This window comes from Onychostoma macrolepis, chromosome 25, assembly GCF_012432095.1.
Source record: "Onychostoma macrolepis isolate SWU-2019 chromosome 25, ASM1243209v1, whole genome shotgun sequence".
NCBI classification, from domain to species: domain Eukaryota; kingdom Metazoa; phylum Chordata; class Actinopteri; order Cypriniformes; family Cyprinidae; genus Onychostoma; species Onychostoma macrolepis.
The window spans coordinates 3,330,341-3,352,824 of record NC_081179.1 but is presented as its reverse complement, the minus strand read 5'-3'; the positions used below and the strand labels follow the sequence as shown (position 1 = coordinate 3,352,824).

Below are 22,484 nucleotides of genomic sequence, written 5' to 3'. Positions count from 1 at the left end.
GCCCAAATGTGGCCCATATGGGGCCCACAAATAAACAATAATGGGCAACCTAACTGGGGCCCACAACTTTGTCCAAGCTGGGGCCCACATTCAGCTCATCAATGTGCCCACTCTGAGCCCATGCCCAGTTGATGTCCATATAGCCCAGATAAATCCCATGTGGGGCCCACATGGACAAGGGATGAATTACAAGTGGAATCGACTTGAATTTGGAAATGAAAAATTGAGCAGTGGATTGAAGCTTTATTGCTCAGAGTTTGCTCTTTCATAGCTCAGGAGATTTAAAGGTGTCCCCGACGTGCTTTATTTGCAAATTAACCTTTGTCTCAGATGTTTCTCCTTAAAGAAAATAAAACCAGACACGACTCAGTCAATAATTGTTATACAGTAAGAGTATAGTGGTATAAAATTAATGTGGATAGCATGTTGAGATCACACTGAGATAATATTGAGGACTGTTTGAGACATTGAGATCTCTTCTGAAACTCATAAATTTACGCATGTGAGATTACATGTAATCATTGTATCAGATTGAGACTTTAGAGAGATCTCATTTTGATGGGGATTGCCTCACTTTTGTCTCTGTGAAGTCTGTAAATTGAATAATACCAGACACAACTGAGTCAATAATTGTCATACATGTAAGATTATAGTGGTATAAAATGAATGTGGATAACATGTTGAGATCATCTTGAGAACTTGTGCAAATTTGAGCCATATTTGGGACATTGAAGTCTTTTCTGAAATTCTGAGACTTTTTTCAGGAGAAACATCTGCAAAGCATCAGATGTAAGCAGACGACTCTTGTTCTCAATCTCATAGTTTCAGAGAAACAATCGAAACATTAAAGAGATCTCATTTATGTTTTTTTTTTCTTCTTCTTTCTTTTGGGACAGGGTGAGCGAAGGGGAATCGTTTGGTTTCTAGGCTGTGTTTTTCTTTTCTAGAGTTGCAGGTGCAGACCACAGCTGGCGCGAAACATCCAGAGCCGTATGATGAAACGACATGAATCATAACCGTGCGGCTCCTCGCTAACTTAACAAAGCTGCTGCTGTTTCCTCTGGCCTCTTGTTTTTTTAAAGAAGGGAGATGAATGTTTTTTGTGCATAATAAAAGTTTTCAAACGTTTTCAAAAAAAAAAAAAAAAACTTTGTAGAAGCTTAAATGATTTCTTAAAGAACTTTAGTGGTCAACAGTTTGGACACACTTAGCTAAGAACTAAGCCTACTTTAATAGCTTAAATTAGTCAAATATAAGTTATTAACAGAACAAATGGTGGAGTAAATGTATCCAAACGTTTTCCTGGTAGCGTATTTACGATTATAAAACAGATAGATCTTATGTTAGAAGCTAATTGATTAATACAGCGTTCCACTCATGCAAAAATATACACAATATTCTAGTAGCTATATTTCTCCAGTCGCTCTTAAACATGTCAGAAAGCATAAATCTTGATTGAAAAAGAAGAAGAACAGTGAGCAGATAAATTTAGTAAGATTAAAGACGAGACGGAAAAAAACTAGTGCTGTAATCGCAGCCCACACGCTTGGAATACCACACACGCGCAAACACACACACACACACACTCACACTGAGATGTTAGCTTTGGTTTTGCCACACACGTAGAGCATCGACTGAACTCTGTGACTCAATAACTTGACGTGAATCACTTGGTTGGAGAATATTTGGGGTCGAAGTCACACACACACCCACAGTCTGGGGCGCCACCCATGGCACTTGAACCCCGGTGACTGTGGATTCCCTATTGTAGCGTCCTTTGTGGTCTTTTGGATGTTCAGTGGTGGGATTAAACCCTCTTGCCACCCGAAGCACTTGTTTGATGCCTCGTCCTACTTTAGCTCTTTTTGTCCATCTTGAATGGAAAGAACGCAAACATACCTCATCACCAGAAAGCCCTCTCGAACGGACTACGCTTTCACGCGCCGCTACAGGCCTGTTTGTTTTCCTGTGTTAGCTGAAACCCCATGTATCGTGCTGGATTAGGGGAAAAACGAACCGAGGATGAACTTCAATAGACGTCTTAGAAGACATACTCAGAAATCCTTAAGTATGACACGTCTGCCATTTCCATAGATACGTTTTTAATTTGATGTATATTTGGTGCTTCCAAAATTAAAATAAATGTTAGATGTAATGTCTATTCTGGTTTGGTCAAGATGGACATAAAAAATAGAATTTACAGTTTCAGGTAAAAAAACAAAACAAATGGTGTTTGCCCAAGCAAAACTAGCCGCTAAGGACAATATAGGTTGCCAGGGCATTGCTATTTGGTTGCCAGTAGAGATAGACCAATGTATCGGTTTTGCCGATTAATCGGCACCAATAGTTGATTGCTGGAACTATCGGCTATCGGCAAAAATCCATCCGGGTTGTGTCCATAGCTGGAGCGGCTGAGAAGGGTCTGCTGTCATTATACCGCGTGAGAGCAACCTCTAGAGGCAGAAATCACTAACACCTCGTGTTGTTTGTTTTGACACGTGACACTGTGTGTTGCAAATTTAGATGCGGATTTAAATGCAGCCGACAGAAAATCCTGATGCGCCGCAGAGCGCCATTCACACAGATTTCAATGAAATTACATTAAATTTGTTCCCAGATCGTTGTTAATGTACATAAAGACTTTACTCTGGGCTGTGAGATTGTGTATTGTGCATTTTTCATTGAAACAATTGTCTTTCCGTGGCTCTAATAAAGGCTGTATGCTTCATATAGAGAGCTGTGATATAGAGAGCTGTAATATAGATCACGCTTTCTCTTTCTGTTTGCTCTGTTTATTTAAACACCAAACTTCAAACTCATCTATGCCACATTATTCATTCTGGAAGTAAACCTTTGCCCATTTGGTGATTAAATCAGCTGTTTTAGACTGCCGCTTGAATTGAATGCGATGTGTCTGGTGTGTGATACCAGTGATTTGTCCTAGACGCAACGCTGCACTTTTGCCTGGTGTGTGACTAACATATTTTGTTATTTTGATTAGATAATCATCAAGTGTTCTAAAAAAGAAGCAAATAAAGTGTGAGAGTACACAAACAATATCTAAATGTAATTGCTATGGCTTTTGTGTAGATATTTAAAGATGAAATGAAATGGTAACACTTTGCAATAAGAGTTCATTTGTAACATTAAGATTAATGAAAGCTGTATAAGTATTTTTCCTTGTCAGAGTGTTAATTTCAACATTAACTATCACTAATATGTTTTTAAATTTTAAAGTTAACATTAGTTTTTAAACTATAAACTAACTTTAACGATCAGTATAATAATTCATATTCATATTTTTATTCATTTACAAAAGTATGGTTCAGTACTGTTTTTTATTTAAATAGTAGAGCACTATTTTAGTTTTCGTTCAGTATCTATTTTAAAAACTATCGGTTGATTAATCGTATCGGCCAGTGCGGTCCAACCTAGCTATCGTTATCGGTAAAATCCACTATCGGTCGACTTCTAGTTGCCAGTGTGTTCTGTTTGTTTTTAGCCCATTTCTTTACAGTTTCTAAGATGTTTTTTTTTTTTTATGTGTTGCTATAGTACTCTAAGAGCAATGGTTGTTAGGGTGTTCTGGGAGGTTGCTAGGTGTTGTCTCTTTTCTCACATCTTTGCAAACACTACTAAAAATGACTAATGTGAATCCCAAACTCTGGTTTTCTCTTAGGTTACGGTGACTACAATAGGCTATGGAGACAAAGTCCCTCAGACGTGGATTGGGAAGGCCATCGCCTCCTGCTTTAGCGTGTTCGCGATCTCCTTCTTCGCTCTGCCTGCGGTAAACACACTGACTCCTGTCTTTCTCTTTGCACGCACACATACACACACACACACACACACACACACACATTCTCTGAGCTTGTCTGGCGCCCCGGGGCAGTGTTTTCCTATAGAGGCCCTCCAGTAATGGGGTCCAGGGTTAATGTGGTCCATTTAAGAGTGATAGGGCCTCCAGGGGCCTCAGGGGCCCGCGGTCCTCATGTTACACATTATATAACATGCATCTGCAGCATTAGGCTTAAGCACAATTACAACAAATCAGAACTACTGCTGTTCATAAAATTCTTTATATATAATTCATATATAGCATGGTTTATGTGATTTATAACATATATATAATGTATAATTATATATATTTTTAAATTATATCATTTAAAATAAGAATATAATATATTGTTAATTTTAATATTATATTTAATATAGAAATATTATAGTAATATACTGTATACTGTATATATATATATATATATATATACACATACACACACACATACATACACAATTATAAACAATTATAAGTTCTAAATTATCTATATATATATATATATATATATATATATTTCAATTAATATATAATACTTTAATTTAAAATATATAAAAATACATATTTAGAATATACATAATTTCAAACATAATTTACAATTCATATAAATTTATTGTATAAATGATAATATAAGAATATACGATTATATATAATTATAATAAATTCTAAATGATATATAATTTTAAATTAATGTGTAATAAATTAATATAAATAAAATGTGTAATATAAATATAATGTAAAATCATTTATATAAATATATTTATATTTTATTGTGCTTTTATTTGGCCTATATGATTCATTCACATTTTGTAGCAGTACTAAAGTAATTTTAATAATAAAACAATAAAATGCATGCTATAAGTGTGTTTTCCATGTAGTTTATTTCTTTTGTGGTAGCTGAACATTTGAACTGTCTTCCTCTGTGTGCAGGGCATTCTGGGATCTGGTTTTGCTCTTAAAGTCCAGCAGAAACAGAGGCAGAAACATTTTAACCGGCAGATTCCTGCCGCAGCCTCTCTAATACAGGTGACAAAAGACAGCTAAAGCTACGGCCACAACACAATGAACATTTCTTCCTTAAGATGCCATAATTAACTCTGTCCCACGTTCAGACGCTGTGGAGATGCTACGCCTGCGAGAAGTCCAACGGCTGTACGGCCACGTGGAAGATGTACGTGCTGACGGGCGACTACATCCCCATCATAAACTCGGAAAACTCCAGCCCGGGCAACTTCAGACGGCTGGTGAGGAGAAACGCTCCCTGCTCCCTCCCCACGTCTGCAAACGGATATTTCTCTGTCTTGTCTTTCAAGTCCTTTGTGTTGTGTTTTTGGTCATTGTCATGTTCCTTCCTGTCAATTGTCCTGATTGAGCCTCCATAGTGGGCCACTGCAAAGCGCAGACAGTAAAAGCATTTTTGTAGAGGGGTTATTGTGTGTTAAGTCCTTTCTATAGGCTCATGTGAGTTCCCAAAACACATGTAAAGGTCTCTGAGGGTAAACAGTAGAGGGTGTGATGGGTGTTTTAAATGAATTTAGATTAATGTTGGGAAGTAGCGAAGTAAAAATGGCGAGACTATAACCTGACTATTTTTTTTAGTAGCATGACATTAGCTTTTCCAGTAACTTTCCACATGGCTACCTTGCTGTTTTTTTGCCATTTTTTCACAATTTTTACTGTAACGTGTTAGAGAAATAGTTCATTCGGTTGGTTCTTGATTTGAGCTGTGTCAAATTACTGAAGTAAAATGAGTTGTGATGCTACATTTTGACTTCAACTGCATATTTAGTAGTGTGTCACAAGCTCGGCTGTTTTCAGAGCTTTCCCAACTTTTACAAAGATCTTTTTCCGACAAAGTAGTGGCGTAGCATGACATAATCAATCATGCTGTTGTAGAATGTTGTGTAGTGAAGATTAATTTATTTCACTGAATCAGTTAATGTAAGTGAACTGATTTACTGATTCTTTTGAGTCATTTCCTGTGCAGCATTTTATACCTTCTTTATTACAGCAAAATATTTATTTAAATGCTGCTTTTAGTCACTATATTTTTGTCTTTTGGGTATTTTTGAGTTTGCGATCATTCATTTATTTATTTATGAAAGAAAATCAGTAAGGATGCATTCAATTGTTAAAAAGTGACAGTAAAGACATTTATAATGTAATAAAAAAGATTTCTATTTAAAAAAAAATTACACCAAAAATATTAAGCTGCACTTAATATTCTTTTAACATTAATAATAAGAAGAAATTGAGTAATGGCTGCTGAAAAATCAGCTTTGCCATCACAGGAATAAATTATATTTTAAAATATATCCAAATATAAAACCGGTATTTTAAATTGTAAAAATATGTCACAATATTACTATTTTTACTGTATTTTTATTTTTTTTGTTAGTAAAAACAGATGCATCATTGGTGAGCATAAGACACTTCTTTCAAAAACTTAAAAAATTGACCGACCCCCAAAAAATGACTTACCCCAAACTTTTGCGTGGTAATGTATATAAAGGTGTTTGTAGTTTTATTAGTTGTATTTAGTGTAAATGTATTCGTTTAAGTTTATAGTCAACATGAAATTACATTCACAACTCATTTTACTTACACAATGACACATTTACAGTCAATGGGCCCTATCATATACCTGGCGCAATGCGGCGCAAGGCGCGGCGCAAGTGTTTTTGCTAGTTTCAGCCCGACGCAGTTCTCATTTTCCCGTCCTGCGCCGCGTTGTTTAAATAGCAAATAAATTTGCTCTCTGGTTCAGTCTGTGCGCCTTAAATTGTAAAGTGTCTCAATGACAGACATAATTAAATACGAGGAACTGAAAGCATACATTTAAGCATTTCTTCAAGTTTTATTAGCTGTTTTAGTGTTAAATATTTGATAATGTATTAAGCACGGTAACTTTTTGTTAGTAGCCTGTAGTGTAACTGTATTTTCTCTCTTCACCAAACAGAAGCTTGCTCGTCATTTAACAAGTTCAGATGATGATACACTTCCCCAAGACAGCGTTCGATTGACTTCCGTTCATGGCGAGTGTGTGTTTGACACGGATCCAGAAGGTTTTGCCATTCAACATTTTAATTAACGCCACTGTGTGACGGCTTTAACCCCGTGGTGGGTTTCACAGGGCTTTTCTGAAGAGAATCCAGGTCAGGATGTAGGTTTAGGTGTGAGAAGCGCGGCGAGAGACCTGATGTCATGGGACGGAGTCATTTCTCTCCGCTCGCCCGCTTGACCCCGCCGCCCTTCTTTGTCTGCCGCGCACAAAGACGCAGTCAAATGCAATGATGTCATCGCAGCCGCTCTCCTGGGAGCAAAACCTTTGTGTAGCGCAACAACAACAAAAAAATCTTTGTGTAGCTCTGACTCCAAACGTATTGGGCAGCGCGACGGCCCGTGTGACTGTTCTCCTTCATAAACCTCTCATTCAGGACAGCCGGATTTATTTCCCCCCCACAGCAGTTATTCAGGCCAGCGGGAAGCCGTGAATTTTTTTTTTTTATGGCGTGCTGTGACGTGACTAATATTTCACTCACTTGTGTAGGTTGCGGAGTCACCGCAGAATTCATTAATTCACAAAATGCATATTCTCCAAAAAAGGGCAAATTTGAATTTCATATCTGCGGGATTTTGACGTGCACAGACGTGTCGGAAGAAACAAAGAGTTTCTTGGAGCTGCTGTTCATCAGATTACATTTGAGATTAAATGTGGCTTTGTTTTGGGATTTAGGACTCGTACGTCACAGCTTGAGGAATTCTGAATTTCTCTTTGTGAAATTATTTGAATGAGCTTGTAATAATGCATAATGTCATGTCATTCCAAACTTGTATGGTTTTTCGTAAAAACACATTTGATGAGTATTTTCCATTGTTTTTCATATGAAAATGACATACACTACCAGTCAAAAGTTTGGAATAATTTCGTTTTTTTAATGTAAAGTCTTTTCTGCTCATCAAGGCTGCATTTATTTGAATAAAAATGCAGTAAAAAAGTACAATTGTACAAAAAAATATTATTACAATTTTAAATAACTGTTTTTCATGATAATATATTGTAGAATGTAATTTATTTCTGTGATTAAAGCTGTATTTTCAGCATCATTACTCCAGTCTTCAGTGTCACATGATCCTTCAGAAATCATTCTAATATACTGATTTGCTGCTCAAGAAACATTTCTGATTATTAATAATGTTGAAAACAGTTGTGCTGCTTCATATTTTTGTGGAAACCATTCTTTGATGAATAGGAAGTTCAAAAGAACAACATTTATTTGAAATATAAATTTTTTTTGTAACATTATGAATCTTTACCATCACTTGATCAACTTATTATTTTCTTTTCCTTTTTTTCAAATTACTTACCCCAAACTTTTGAATGGTAGTGTCTCCACAGAAGTATGAAGCAGCACAACTGTGTTCAACATTGAAAACAATAATAAATGTTTCTTGAGCTGCAAGTCAACATATTAGAATGGTTTCTGAAGATCATGTGACACTGAAGACTGGAGGAATGATGCTGAAAATCCAGCTTTGATCACAACAATAAATTACATTTTAAAATATATTCAACAGTTATTTTGAATTGTAATAATATTTCACATTTTTTCATTTTTAATGTATTTTTTCAAATAAATTATTCCAAATTATTGTGCGCTGGTGTAAGTGTTTTTCATCATTTTAGGTGAATTATTTCTTTATGAAGTCCATGTAATGTTGTCCCTCGTGTCTTCTCAGAGTAAGCGGTACAAACGGAAGCCAAAGGTCACACGTGATAATGGTTCTCTGGGTCCCGGAGAACGAGCCCTCTCCATCCCACAAATCACCTACGACCACATCGATGATAAAGACGGGGTCTTTTCCGAGGAGTCCACTGGTATGACTGATTTTCTATGTTTAATCAGTTGTATAATGCACAGCTGTGAGTGCTTAGTGTTTCATCGGCCTGGGTTCCATCAGTATATTTCCCGTTATCTTTCTCTAAAGACATGTAAAAAATGATTAAATAAGTATTTTGAGCCACGAAAACAGAATCAGTCAGCTCCCTGATGAATCACAACAAGTGTTATTTTTTACTATTATTTATATACTATTATAGCATTTATTATTATTTTGAATTAGCTTTTAGTTTTATATTTTCACATTTTAATTTAATTTATTTATGTGCTTTTGTTATTTTTTTCCATTTCTGTTTATCTTGAATTTATTTTATTCAGTTTTAGTTAGTTAATTTGTTACTTCATGTTATTGTTACTTCATCTTCATCTTCATCTTATTTATATCAGTTACTTGCTAAGGCAACATTTCTATCAAGGCATCATTTTATTTTTGTTTTGTTTTTTCCATCTAATATTTATATTTTATTTCATTTTTATTTTGATATTTATTTTTTAGTCATAGTTATTTAGCTTTATTTTAAATGACTGAAAATGATTTTGAGTGGTTTTAGTTAATGATAACAACACTAATCACAACATTTAAGAAAGTATTCAGATTCTAATCAAATTGATTGAGGTGTTTACATGATGGGTCTTCGGTCCAATTGAGTCCTCACAATATTTTTTATTATTTTCAGTTTTTATTTGAATTTTATTTATTTTAATATTTCCATTTGGCTGTATTTTATTTTATTTTTATTGTATCTGATTGAGGAAGTTTTCAAATTCATTTACATAGCTATTTGAATTCGAGGCATTTACATGAAGGCTTTTCAGTCCTATTGAGTGTACACAATATTTTCATAATAATTTTAATAAATTTGAATAGTTTTTATTTTAATTATAAAATAAAATGTTTAAAAAATTGCATTTTTGACATTTTTAGTAGTTTTTAAACACCCCAGTCGACCCGATTAGCAACATAAACCTATGAATCCAAACATTTTGTCAATCAAATTAAAAAATAAAATAATAAGACATAAAAATTTAAATAAATTAATAAAAAAGCTATAATGTTGTCAAAAGTACCGACTTCGGCACCAGTCGGTACTGCAATTTTATAAATGTCAAATCTTAGCGGGAAATGGACGTTTTTAAAATTAAAATAAAAACTATTCAAATTTATTACAATTATTATGAAAATATTGTGTATATCAGACTGAAAAGCCTTCATGTAAATGCATCAATAAATTCAAATAGCTATGTAAACCTTTGAATTTGAAAACTTCTTCAATCAGATACAATAAAAATAAAATACAATTAAAATAAAATAAAATACAGCCAAATGGAAATATTAAAATAAATCAATTTAAAATTGCAGTACCAACTAGTGCCGAAGTCAGTACTTTTGACAACACTATAGCTTTTTTATTAATTTATTTAAATTTTTTTATCTTATTATTTTATTTTTTAATTTGATTGACAAAGTGTTTGGATTCATTGGTTTATGTTGCTAATCGGGTCGTTTGAGGTGTTTACATGAAGGATTTTCAGTCTGATTGAGCCATCAATGCGATTAACAGATTATTCATTTGCATGTAAATATAGCCAGTGTTGACACACTGTAAAGAAGAGAAGCTTGTTCCTGATGTCTCTTTTTAACCGTGTCACATGAAAAGTGTATCCGTTAAATGAATTAGACAGCTGCAAATTTGAGCTTGATATTATTAAAGACTAGCATATGATGTCTGACTCATATCAGCCAAATTCAACAGATACATCTAATCTGGCTACCAAAAAAAGAAAAAAAAACTGGAAATGCATGTGTAGTACAAAAATATGGTTTTAGCACTGGAGCAAAGTTTCTTCTTCAATGGAGCGTCCGGAGCAATTCATCAACCAGAAAACAAGACACAAAAGAGGCTCTTGTCGTTTATTTACTCCATTCTTGTACCCCATAAATTAAGCGGAAGCGTTACGCCAAGCGATAAAGAAGACGGAAAGATGAAAAGCCGGCGCTTCGACCTGACCCATTTTTCCATATTGAATAGATGTCATTTTCCACATGCGAGTGGAACGCATCCGGTCCCCTGCTGTTAATAAGTTTGTTTTTATGGGTTTTCCTGTCAAATGGCTTCATCATAAAAGCAAACACATTAACACAGACGGTCCCCAGCAGAGAAGCCTCTTCTGAAGCTTAATTACGACTGAAGAGGGGAAAGATAATGAAATCGCAGCACATGTCTGCAGGCCTTTGAACTCTGGGAAAACGGAAAGATAACATGTTCAGCGGTTTGGCTTATCAAAGCCTAGAGTCGGTTACATAGTCTGTAAGATATTTGAGCAAAAGTCTGTTTTCGTCATAAGCGTGTCAGAAAACCAAATTTTAGGAAAAAGAAAGTGGGATTTGCAACCCATAATGTGTCGTATTTCAGAGTGAAACTGGATATTTAACTAGAAAAACATTGGAAGTTGATTGAATTGTGAAAAAGTAGATCAAATGTCACACTGAGTGTGAACGGTTACATGTTTTTCCCTTCACGCAGGCATCACAAAACTTTTCCGATCATCAGGTGAGAGCTTCTCTCCGTGCCGCTGTGGTTTACTGCTTGCTGCTGCTTCTGCTTTTTTGCAAGTGCATGTTGTGTTATTGTGGCATCATGTCGCTTGCTACATAAAGGCAAAAAATGCATTTATTTTAGCAAAATGTGAACATTCAAAGGCAGACATCTGCAAAGTGTGTCAAAGCAGCAAGTCATTTCCATTAAAACATATTAAAAATGAATAGATAAAAATCATATTAAACGAGTTCAGTTTCTAAGGTCTCTAAATGATCAGCATGAATAAAAACTTTGTTACACACAATCTACTACATTTTTATGTTTTTAGCAAGTAAATGGCCTTTTAGTATAAATCTTACTTCTTGGCCATATAAATAACATCTGCAAATTATCTACAAAATTGCATATTTTTGCTCAGTTTGGGCCTCTGAATAAAATTATGCAAACTTTTTTTTTTAACGGAGGATTTAATCTTGTATGCAGTGTTGTTTTAGTATGATTATAGTTTTTTAAAATATTTAGAATTTTTTTTTTTGGTTTTCCGCTTTCATTTTAATTTTAGTTGATGTTTTAGTAACTTTTTAAATTTTTATTAGTTATTGTTTTTCTATATGTGCATATATAGTTTTTATTCATTTTAATTTCAGTTTTAGTTAGTATGAAATGAAAATGAGAATAAAACATTTTTGTGGTGTTTATTATACTATAATAACGCTGCTTGTAAAACAGCTTCAGTGGAGTCTTGAGGCATTTTGAGGGCCATCAGCGACAGAAATATAACTAAATTAAGTGTCAAAGGTCACACGAATGCCAAAACAATGAAATTACACAACTTTATACATTATAAAGCCACCTCAGACGGTTTTGCTCATGTTGCAGTGTTTTCTTGACATTTTAACTTTCACACGGATCATGTTCTGCCTCTGCTGCTCTTTCTTGTCTTGTTTTTGTTGTATAGCATGATCTTTTGCGCTTTTTCTTTGTGTCTGCATGTCAACAGACCGCCAGCGCTCGTGGTCGGCTTTCGCTCTCAGCTGTCCTTCTTCTCCAGGTATCCATCTTTCTTTTTCTCGCTTCCATTTTGCAAATGCTCTCCTGCTTTCTCAGTCTCTTTTCTTGAGTTTTCTCCAAAATGCATACATTTTCTGACTTAAATCTGTCTATTTATTTTTATTCTAGCACATCTAAATACTTACTTTTTATGTCATGTGAGTCATGTGAGTTTGTGGTTTAATGGATGTGTTGTAATTTTCTTTACAGTTAAGAAAAAACTGGACGGCGCTGATATCTCACGCAATAACAGCCTGGTGGATGAGCTGGACTTCACGGCTGAAGACATCCCTCTTCCTGTGGTTACAGACACTTCACAGTGAGTTGCTTTGGTTTTTACCCATCCATTGAATGCTTTCTTCACTCAAAATGGCATTAAATGTTTGCGTTTGCTCCATCCATGTGTCTCTTCTGTGATTGCTCACTCGTGTGTGAATTGCAGGCTGATGTTGTTCAGTTTAGTAGCATTTGTGTATGTGGTGTAAGCATCAGACGCATTTGGATTTTCTACTTTGTCCCGTCATTTCATTTGTCTGTTAAAGCATTCTCACTTTTCATCCTTTTTCATCTGAAACATCTCAAGATCTGCCTCTCCCTCAGCTGTGAGATGAAGGAAAGCGCCTCTTTCTGTCTTTCAGTCTGTTGAGAAGCCCATTTGTGGCAAAGGAGGAAGAATCAGTCTCTACTCAGCACCTGAATACAACCAGGTACTGCTTCCTGTCTGTTTCCTGTCTATTTCCTGTCCTATGCGTTTGATTTTGTGATCAGCCTGGATGATGAGATGTTCTCTCACTTTTGTCTCTCAGCTGTGGTGATTTTGAACTTTTTAGGAAAAGTCATAGAAATTATTAAAACATTTTAAGATTTTGTAATAGTTATGGAAATGTCCATAGTCAGTGTATTTTTATTTAATTTTTTTAAGTAATTAAAAAAAAAAATTATTATTATTTACTAGAAATGAATCTTTGAGAGTACAATATCCATTATCCATACAGTGATTTTATTTTCAATAGACAATATATATATATATATATATATATATATATATATATATATATATATATATATATTATTATATATTATTATAATATTTAATTTGTAATTTTATTTTTTGGCAACACTTTCCATTAAGGTGTAATTCAAAAATGTAATTGTTTTCAGGACTAGAAAAGAACATAGAAATTAATAAAATATTTTAAGATTTTGGAAAAGTCATGGAAATTTCCATAGGCATTAGTAGTAGTAGTAGTAATATTTGTATTATTATTTTACGATATGATCAATACTAAATAATTTATTTGACTAGAAATGACTCTGAAGTGAGAGTGCAATCTCTATACAATAATTTTAACAAAATCTTTATCCAGTTAAATCCTAGAAGTTCTAGTATTGTAGATAAGTTATGGAAATTCATTTGTCAGAAAATGTGAGAGCCTGACTCAGTTCAGCTGATTCACTGAGAAGATTGATTCTTTCACAAATTCACACAGACGATTATTTGATAACTGAAATGATCTTTGCCCAAACTCATTCTGGAAAGCATAAAATGTAAAATGACTCAGGCTGTGTCTATACTTTCTATTAGTCGGTAGATTATCGTTTGGTTGGGCTGGACACAGATCTGTTTCGAGCCACACCTGTGAAAGCATCTCATGTGACTTCCAGCACGTCCTCCGTGCTCTTCTGACACTGGATGCTTTCTGCTCTGTTGTTGCCCCTGATGAGGTGTGTTAGCGTGGGCCTGTCTGGGGAAATGAAAGGATATCTCTCATTAGGGCCTGTGAGAAGCCCTGAATGGGGAAATAAAGAACAGGAAGGGCGTGAGAGAGGAAGTGGGCGGCCCGTGGTGTAAAGGGATGCTGGGTGTAGACGCAGAAATGTCACAATTTACAACATTTAAAGGAATAGTAAAAATTCACTCACACATGCCATCCAAGATTAGGATGAGTTTGTTTCTTCATCAGATTTGGAGAAATGTAGCATTACATCACTTGCTCACCAATGGATGTGAATGGGTGCCGTCAGAATGAGAGTCAAACAGCTGATAAAAACATCACAATAATCCACACCACTCCAGTCCATCAGTTAACATCTGGAGAAGACAAAAGCTGTGTGTTTGTAAGAAACTAATCCATCATTAAGATGTTTTTAACTTCAAACCATCGCTTGCAGCTAAAATATGAGTCCATAATCCATAATATTGTTCTTTCTAATGAAAAGTCTTCTTGTCTGAATCAGGAGAAATATGCACAGATAAAGCACTGATTACAAGCCAAAACAGCTCTAAACTAATTTTTGGGTGGATTTTGATGTGAGGCGACAACAGAAGATGGACTTTTCTTCGTCACTGGAGGAAGCGTTATTATGGATTATGGATTCGTATTTAATTTTATAGTTAAAATATCTTAAGGATGGAATTGTTTCTTTCAAACACACAGCGTTTCACTTCACAAGACATTAACTGATGGACTGGAGTGGTGTGGATTATTGTGATGTCTTTATCAGCTGTTTGGACTCTCATTCTGACGGCACCCATTCACATCCATTGCTGAGCAAGTGATGGAATGTTACATTTCTCCAAATCTGATGAAGAAACAAACTAATCTTGGATGGCCTGAGAGGGAATACATTTTCAGCAAGTTTTAATTTTTAGGTGAACTTTTCCTTTAAATCAGAGATTGAGCCAAAAGTACTGTTTAGTAGTTGTTTATGTTATTTTACAGTCCCTTTGTTTTATGAGTATTGTCTTTGTGGCTCAGATTGGCCTGTAAGTGAGAGTGCAATCTCTATACAATAATTTTAACAAAATCTTTATCCAGTTAAATCTTAGAAGTTCTAGTATTGTAGATAAGTTATGGAAATTCATTTGTCAGAAAATGTGAGAGCCTGACTCAGTTCAGCTGATTCACTGAGAAGATTGATTCTTTCACAAATTCACACAGACGATTATTTGATAACTGAAATGATCTTTGCCCAAACTCATTCTGGAAAGCATAAAATGTAAAATGACTCAGGCTGTGTCTATACTTTCTATTAGTCGGTAGATTATCGTTTGGTTGGGCTGGACACGCAGATCTGTTTCCGAGCCACACCTGTGAAAGCATCTCATGTGACTTCCAGCACGTCCTCCGTGCTCTTCTGACACTGGATGCTTTCTGCTCTGTTGTTGCCCCTGATGAGGTGTGTTAGCGTGGGCCTGTCTGGGGAAATGAAAGGATATCTCTCTCATTAGGGCCTGTGAGAAGCCCTGAATGGGGGAAATAAAGAACAGGAAGGGCGTGAGAGAGGAAGTGGGCGGCCCGTGGTGTAAAGGGATGCTGGGTGTAGACGCAGAAATGTCACAATTTACAACATTTAAAGGAATAGTAAAAATTCACTCACACATGCCATCCAAGATTAGGATGAGTTTGTTTCTTCATCAGATTTGGAGAAATGTAGCATTACATCACTTGCTCACCAATGGATGTGAATGGGTGCCGTCAGAATGAGAGTCCAAACAGCTGATAAAAACATCACAATAATCCACACCACTCCAGTCCATCAGTTAACATCTGGAGAAGACAAAAGCTGTGTGTTTGTAAGAAACTAATCCATCATTAAGATGTTTTTAACTTCAAACCATCGCTTGCAGCTAAAATATGAGTCCATAATCCATAATATTGTTCTTTCTAATGAAAAAGTCTTCTTGTCTGAATCAGGAGAGAAATATGCACAGATAAAGCACTGATTACAAGCCAAAACAGCTCTAAACTAATTTTTGGGTGGATTTTGATGTGAGACGACAACAGAAGATGGACTTTTCTTCGTCACTGGAGGAAGCGTTATTATGGATTATGGATTCGTATTTAATTTTATAGTTAAAATATCTTAAGGATGGAATTGTTTCTTTCAAACACACAGCGTTTCACTTCACAACACATTAACTGATGGACTGGAGTGGTGTGGATTATTGTGATGTCTTTATCAGCTGTTTGGACTCTCATTCTGACGGCACCCATTCACATCCATTGCTGAGCAAGTGATGGAATGTTACATTTCTCCAAATCTGATGAAGAAACAAACTAATCTTGGATGGCCTGAGAGGGAATACATTTTCAGCAAGTTTTAATTTTTAGGTGAACTTTTCCTTTAAATCAGAGATTGAGCCAAAAGTACTGTTTAGTAGTTGTTTATGTTATTTTACAGTCCCTTTGTTTTATGAGTATTGTCTTTGTGGCTCAGATTGGCCTGTAAGTGTGTGTGTTTTTCTGTTTAGCCTTCTCTCTTGATAAATGTAACGTCATCTAGACACATTTTTCAGGTCTGTCTGCATAAGGTTGATGTGCTGTTTGGTTGGCTTGACCTTTGACCCCATCTGTGAATGCATGCTGCCACAGTAAATGCTTTCATATCAGCCCAATCCTGATATCTCCATCATTATAGACTTAAACCGAGACTTAAAATGTGAATGAACTTTTGTCAAATATTCCACTACAGTTATTTTGTCTGATTTGCAAACGGTCCACAAAAGCGTGTTGTTCTTTTAGATATTCGGTCTAGTCTCGCCAAGAATGAACAGAGTGGGAACACGCGTTGTATTGACACAAAACAACTCTGTCTGAGAAGATGTATAATGAGAGGATGAGGTGGAGGAGGAGGAGGAGGAGGAGGAGAGAGTATGAAATCATCTCTGACTCATGTTCTTATTGAGATCATTCACACTGTGAATAACTTCAGTCACAGACAGCTTCTGATAATACAGAATTAAATATATAAATCTGAGAGCTCAGAATCTCAATTCAGGATGTAGTATCAACTTTCTCTCTTTCTTTGAGTTTGTTTGGCATGCTGTTCTTCTCATACTATGTTCACAATATGCTAATTCAAAATGTGCAGTATACATTCAGAGCACACTGTGTAGGATACTGTATCCCACAATGCAATGCACTCGACTTGACCTTTCATTTCTAATATGATGAATGGAAAAAATTAATAGCTTTACCATAAATTGTAATAAAATGCAAAATAACCATTTTAAATATTTACTGTGTTTTAAATAAATTTGCATAATATATGCATTATATGCAGTATGCATAGTACAGTATAATATATGCTAGAGATCTTGCAATTATATATTCAGATACTATTTTTTATATATATATTTATATACAGTTTACCATGTTTTAATAGAAGCAGTATTTTAAATGCTATTTTGAAATCAATTTTAGCTATATAAAATACTTTTATATATTATCTAGTATAATTCATAAAGTGTGTTTTATACCATTTTGATGTGCATTTATATGTACAATACTTATTATAGTTACTTGAAATAAAATAAACTCTACCTGAAATAATAAAAAAAAAAAAACCTTTATTTTATTCCACCAAATACAACATTTCACATTTTTAGGTTAATATGATATATCAAAATAACTAAAACTTAATTAAAGATGAATAAAAACTACAAAGACATTTTAAAAAGTAATAAAAATGATTAAAAACATTATAAAATTACTAAAAGTAAAAATAAAATGAAAACAGAAATGATTGGTGATTTGCTTTTTTCAAATCTGAGGTAATTTTAGTCTCAATTAATCAATTATTTTTTTTCTAAATTGTGATTTTTGATTCTATATTTATCGATATTTATATTGCAGTTGTTTGGTCACATCGGTCATCTGTTGTTGTTTTGAATTGTGCTCTAGAAATAAACTGACAGTGATATGTTGCTTTATGCACTAAAGTACAAAGAAAAGCCTCTTTCTAAAAATGCATTTATGTTTGTTTGGAATATATATATTTATGTTGGATGTGTATTAGTGTATAAATGTGAGTCAAAATGATGGATCATTTGGATAAAAGCATCTGCTAAATGGATAAAAGTAAATGTGGAGCAGGTCACATATGTGTCATTTTATATACTACAGCACAAAATAATAACCTGTGCTTGTTTTCCAAACACAAGCCCATCTGTCTCTTTTTCTCTGTCCTCCACCCATGTTTGTCCTGCACAATCCCAGAATTCCTCCGTGATATCATTGCTGGAGCATGTGTGTTTGTTCATCAGCGCTGTATGCGTGAGTCAGGTGAATGTCTTTCTCCAGCCTCAGAGTGGGTCTCAGATCAGATCTGAGACGGTTTAACCAGCCAGACTCAATGAAAGCTCTTTTCATGAGGACTGAAATGAAAGCCCAGGATTTGTAGGGGCTTGTGTCACATTAATGAATTGCTGTGGCGTCGTGAGAAGATCTTTTACTCTGTTCTGGCTGGAATGTTTGGAAATGAGCTGAGCACTTAAACCGTTTGCACCACCGGCTCCTGGTCAAATATCATTCAGGATTTCCACGAGATTTATTGCTTGTGTAACAAGGGCACTTGGCTTCCAGTCTTATGTAGCCAGATGCTTGACTATCGGCATAAAGTCCAGGACATACATACATACATACACACACACACACACACACACACTTACAAACTAAATTAAATATATAAATTAAATTTCTCTAAGTTTAAATAAATAAATAAATAAAAATACATTTTAATAAATACATATGCACAAATTTAAAAACATTAATTTTACATTCAATTTATTTTAGAAAAACAGTATGATTTCTATTTATATTTACTTAAAAATCAATTTAATATTTTATATATATATATATATATATAGTAGGGGTGGAACGATACATGTATTCGTACCGAACCGTCACGGTACGGACATCTCGGTTCGGTGCTTGAGGCCTTACGACGAATACAGGCAATTCACCCTCAGTCCAGAAGGGGGCGCCCGCAGTAATGCAACGCTGTTTGATAACCACCAGCAGAAGAACAGCGAATGCCATGAATTGCGCACTTGAAAACAAAGCCCACTAAACAGTAACCATGTCCTGATTCTGAATGCGTCTCTCACATAGACTGACAAAGGAGTATACTTTAAAGGCTTGCGCACTCAACTGTTTGCGAAATGGAGCTTTGTGCTCGTGTGTATTCTACCTCTCTCATTCGGCACAAATCCAAATATTGCATAATATTTCTATATTTGCGATGTAACATACACTCTCAGAAATAAAGGTACAAAAGCTGTCACTGGTGCGTTACCTTTTCAAAAGGTACATGTTTGTACCTAAAGGGTCCATTTTGGTACCTTAAAGGTACATATTAGTACTTAAAGTGTACATATTTGAACCTAATAGGTACAAAAGTGTTCCTTTTGAAAAGGTACCGCCCCAGTGACAGCTTTTGTACCTTTATTTCTGAGAGTGTATCTGAATGCGAAACTGTTATTTATTATGTAAATGATAGGCTTTGTAGTTCAGATGCGTTCCAACGGTGACACAGAGGCGTGCGCGCTGATGTTTGGTTCACTGTATTTTATTTTGATGAAGTACCAACTGTGCTGTCAAGTTAGTGATGCTGGAACTGATGTGTTGTGTGTGTGTGTGTGTGCACTTCCGTTCATTCACCACCAGAGGTCACTCGCTCACCACATTGACTCTCACACCATACTTCACACTGGACTGCATTTCCCATCATTCATTGCACTGATTGCGCACACACGGCTGATTGCACTAATCACACGCACACCTGATCCTACACACACACAGATTACATGCTTTATATAAACCCTGGACTTTCTTTCCCTCACTGCCGAGTATTGTATAGCGTTTATCACTCTCCCAGCGATAGCTACTCTACGGAGCCCAGTTTTTTGACTTAGTCTTGCCTTGCCTGTTTTCCCGTGTTTGTTTCTAGCCCGTGTTCCCTGGATTGACCCTTGCCTTGCCTTTGGACACTGTTTGCACCTCTCTTGGATTCTAGCTCGTGTACCTGGATTATCTCTCCGCCTTGCCCCACTGGATACTGTTCGCCGATCGTCGACCCACGCTTGTCCTAGGATTACTCTTTGTCTTGTCCCTGCCATACCTGTTTGCCATTGTTTCGACCCTGCCTGTATTTATGACCATGCCTTTAAATAAAAGCTTGCACATGGATCCGCACATCTCACGTCTCATCAGCCCCGTTACAGTTTCCTTATACCAGCACAAAAATTAACTGAAACTCAGCATATTTAGGCTACGTTTTTTCCCCTTATTTATCTGTAAACTAAATCAAATATATTTCAAGAATTTATTCCTTGTGTGTACTGTATATATGTACTGCAGATTTTATATATATAACAATGTAATACTATTTAGTGTTTTCACATCTAGGTGGAAAAAATTGTCATTTGTACTACTGTCTGTTCAAAATAAATGAAAAGAAACCGAGCATATTAGATTTGATTTTTTCCCCCTGTTGTACCGAATTCGTATCGAACCGTGACCCCTGAACCGTGGTACGTACCGAACCGTGACATCTGTATACCGTTCCACCCTATTATATATACAGTGGGTATGGAAAGTATTCAGACCCCCTTAAATTTTTCACTCTTTGTTATATTGCAGCCATTTGCTAAAATCATTTAAGTTCATTTTTTTTCCTCATTAATGTACACACAGCACCCCATATTGACAGAAAAACACAGAATTGTTGACATTTTTGTAGATTTGGGGTGCTGTGTGTACATTAATGAGGAAAAAATGAACTTAAATGATTTTAGCAAATGGCTGCAATATAACAAAGAGTGAAAATTTAAGGGGTCTGAATACTTTCACTCCACTGTATATATATATATATATATATATATATGATATTATTGTATAAAATACATTTGTTAATACATATTACATGCTTATTTTATATTAAATGTATGTTATTTAATTTTATGTTGTTTGTAGTATGTAGTATGTAGTTTAATTTTAGATTGTATGTATTTATTGACAATTTATTTAACATTTGTATTAAATGTGACCCTGGACCACAAAGCCAGTCTTAAGTCGCTGGGGTATATTTGTAGCAATAGTCAAAAATACATTGTATGGGTCAAAATTATCAATTTTTCACATTAGGATATTTTAAAGATCATGTTCCATGAAGATATTTTGTAAATTTCTTACTGTAAATATATCAAAAGTTAATTTTTGATTAGTAATATGCATTGCTAAGAACTTCATTTGGACAACTTTAAAGGCGATTTTCTCAATATTTTGATGTTTTTGCACCCTCAGATTCCAGATTTTCAAATAGTTGTATCTCAGCCAAATATTGTCCTATCATAACAAACTATACATCAATGGAAAGCTTTCAGCTGATGTATAAATCTCAATTTCGAAAAATTGACCCTTATGTCTGGTTTTGTGATCCAGGGTCACAAATGTTAAATAAATTGTCAATAAATCTAAAATTAAACTTTTTTTATTATTATTTATTTAAATTAAATAGTAAAGTACATTTTAAATTACAAATAAAATAAAATTAAATATTTAAATATAGTAAATATATATATTTACTTCAAAAAAAGTGTGTGAATATTTATTTTATGTATGACTGCCGTCAACGACTGTATCAAAACTTTTGCATGTCTTGATCTGTGTCAGATTGTGGTAATGACAGCCAGTCTGCCCATTTTCTTTTTTCTGCTTTTTCTTCTCCGGGACTGTCCTCTATGCCACAACAAATCTTTCAGAAATTGAAAGAAAAAAAGAGATGGGAAAGAAAAATAAACACAGGAAATTGCTGTTTTTGCAGCGTCGCTCCGTTCAGGGAGTAAGATGCCACGCTCTCCATCTTTTGTTTTTAAGCAGGGTCACGTTGAACGATATACCGGCGTATTTATTTTGTTTGAGCTTGACCTCTGACCCCCCGTCATTCCCATCAAGCCCTTATTAGTGAACATTAAAATGTTTGGGTTTTGATTTTGTTGTAATTGCATGTCAAATCATTTCACTCTTCTGCAGCGTTGACCCAGCGTTAGTGTTTTTATTTGTGTTTGACATTTGTTTTGATGAGCGATTGTTATTTTGATTGGGTTTTTTTAGAACGCAATACTGTGAAATTGGTGTAATGTGGAGGTAATTGTAGGTTAATGGGAGGGAGGGAATGAATGAATAAATGTAAATATTAGTATAAACACTGAGAGCAGATGGAATTACTGTTATCTTAAATTAACTCTACGTTTACTTGGCCAGCGGTTCTCGACTGCTGGGTTACAACATCAAAATGGTGAACAAAACTATGTGTAATGTGTTTTGTGCTGTGAATTATTCATAGTAAAAAGCCAAAAAAAATTGGGCAGTT

General features: G+C 35.0%; 1 protein-coding gene across 5 annotated transcripts in view; it reads left to right on the top strand.

Annotated features, from left to right (window-relative positions):
- kcnq1.2 (potassium voltage-gated channel, KQT-like subfamily, member 1.2) overlaps nucleotides 1-22,484 on the top strand; it is a 195,723-nt gene that overhangs the window by 30,920 nt on the left and 142,319 nt on the right. The window contains exons 8-15 of one of the 5 annotated variants that reach the window (XM_058767318.1): nucleotides 3,680-3,790; nucleotides 4,766-4,861; nucleotides 4,948-5,079; nucleotides 8,576-8,714; nucleotides 12,277-12,327; nucleotides 12,537-12,645; nucleotides 12,965-13,033; nucleotides 20,061-20,300. In XM_058767318.1, the coding sequence (XP_058623301.1) occupies nucleotides 3,680-3,790; nucleotides 4,766-4,861; nucleotides 4,948-5,079; nucleotides 8,576-8,714; nucleotides 12,277-12,327; nucleotides 12,537-12,645; nucleotides 12,965-13,033; nucleotides 20,061-20,079 (726 nt within the window). In that variant the 3' untranslated portion in view covers nucleotides 20,080-20,300. Of the gene's footprint in view, nucleotides 1-3,679; nucleotides 3,791-4,765; nucleotides 4,862-4,947; nucleotides 5,080-8,575; nucleotides 8,715-11,261; nucleotides 11,289-12,276; nucleotides 12,328-12,536; nucleotides 12,646-12,964; nucleotides 13,034-20,060; nucleotides 20,301-22,484 lie in introns of those variants that run through there. The other 4 variants (XM_058767314.1, XM_058767315.1, XM_058767316.1 and 1 more) reach the window with 4 other exon arrangements.